A 1778-nucleotide genomic window follows, 5' to 3' on the forward strand; every position below is an offset into this window, starting at 1 on the left:
AGCGATGCTGACCGGACGGGCATCTGTCAGTTGCCGCCACCCCGTGAAGGGAAGGATGACACAAAATCTGGTGGGACAACTGCACCGCAAGTGGCTGCTGAGCCGTCACGTCAAAACGAGGATCGGCGACGGTCTGCGGCGGCTGACGGACCCAACACCGTCGATCCGAGTCCCGCATCCAACACGGCGACCAACACGTCCGAGACGAGGCCTGATTTTGCCACCAATCCGAATGAAATGATGGTCCCGAATGCGTCCAAGAAGAGGCCTTCCTTTGCCAACGGTCCGAGAATATTAGTGGCGTCGAATGCATCCGGGATCATGTCTGTCACTTATGGCGGCAGGGAACACGTTGCTGCGGATAACACGGACGAGGCGAGTGAGCGCAGTGCCACTGGACACAAGAATCTCGTTTTAGAAAATGGCGTTGCAGGCAGTGGATTTGTTGCTGAGGGTGATGCGTACGGATTGACTCAACGCAATGCCTCTGGACACGATAACAGACCCCAATTACAAAAACTCACCGCGCAGTATTCCGGGAGCGGCGGGAGTCCACACGACTGCTTTGCCCTGCTCAACTTCGCGAAATTGACACTGCGCGAGTTAATTGTTGACGGCACTGTGCGTGTGTGCGTGTGTTGGGTGTTGCTGCTTCTTCTGGGGTTTTGTGGAGTTGTGGCGGTCTTGTGAGCCGAAGAGTGTGGAATTGCGACTCCTCACGGAGAACATGTGCCGCGTTGCATGCGTGTTTTCTTTTATTATTTATATTTTACGTTGTTTTTTTCCTGGAATGATGAAGATCTTTACTGTTCCTTTATTTAATGGTCGTTTGCTGCACACTTTCATGAGGGACGTGTTTTCCCCTCTTGTTTGCTTTTTGTTGCCCACACGCGGTGCCGGCCTCATTGCTGTGCGTCCCACGGACTGCACGAACGGAGGAGCGGAGGAGCAGGCCGGATGCCTCAGTGAAGTGTGAAGAGTGTTTTGTGGGCTCACGGAAGCGTACAATCTTTCTTAATTTTATTCAGTGCGGGCAATATGTATACACAGAAACACATGCTCTTATTTTGCCGCTTGGCGCATAAATTAAAACACCGGACGAATGAATTTTCTTTATTTTTTTTGGGAGTCCTGCCGGACGCTCAACTCTGTTTTTCCCTGCTCAACTTCTGGTTTGCGGTGCGGTGTGCGAGCTCTGCAATTGTACTGATTCCAGCTGCCTCATTTTTAGTGTACGTTGCTTGGGTGCTGCCACTTGATGCTGTGGCGTGGCTGTGTGACTTGTCTCTCTCCTTTTGCTTCCGCTCTCCGCTGAATGGGACTTATTTTTCGCTGAAGGCCACACGCAAGTGACAGGAGTGGTGGCGATGATGACTGGCCGTGTGCTGCTGGTGTGTGCCCTCTGCCTGCGGTGGCGATGCCGATGGCAGTGCGGTTGGTTATTCGCTCTTGCGGTGGCGCGCTCAGCTGCGGAGGGAGTGCGCGATGGATGGCAGCAGAAGGACAGGGAGGCAGGGCGAATGCGTCCGCCGTGGAGGAATGCGTGCGTAATTGGATGGCCGTCGTCTCTGGAGGCGCCAAGGGATTGCTGTTTCTGCTGACACCGCTGAGGATAGGGGGGCATGCTGCAATCCAATGAACACTCAACGAGATGCGTCACCAGCCGCGTAGATCGCCTGCCGTTAGAACGAGAAGACAAGGCGGCGCGCCACCAGCGGCACCGGCAGTATGTGGAGGATCAGCGGGATGGCGTTATTTGCCGCCCGAAATGAAAACGA

The 1778-nt window shown here is 54.3% G+C and overlaps 1 protein-coding gene and 1 pseudogene across 1 annotated transcript, besides 1 other annotated feature; both read left to right on the forward strand.

Annotated features, from left to right (window-relative positions):
- On the forward strand, positions 1–690 carry Tc00.1047053433237.10 (uncharacterized protein; the record flags this gene model as incomplete). Its single annotated transcript, XM_797401.1, has 1 exon — positions 1–690. A coding segment is annotated over one exon (690 nt), but the record flags the coding sequence as incomplete, so codon positions are not given.
- Positions 1–1778: a sequence feature (areas not merged during assembly with more than two copies in the genome that could not be assigned to a particular haplotype).
- Positions 1368–1778, forward strand: Tc00.1047053433237.20 (annotated as a pseudogene).

The sequence above is a fragment of the Trypanosoma cruzi genome, genomic scaffold (genome assembly GCF_000209065.1).
Source record: "Trypanosoma cruzi strain CL Brener 1047053517113 genomic scaffold, whole genome shotgun sequence".
Lineage (NCBI taxonomy): Eukaryota > Euglenozoa > Kinetoplastea > Trypanosomatida > Trypanosomatidae > Trypanosoma > Trypanosoma cruzi.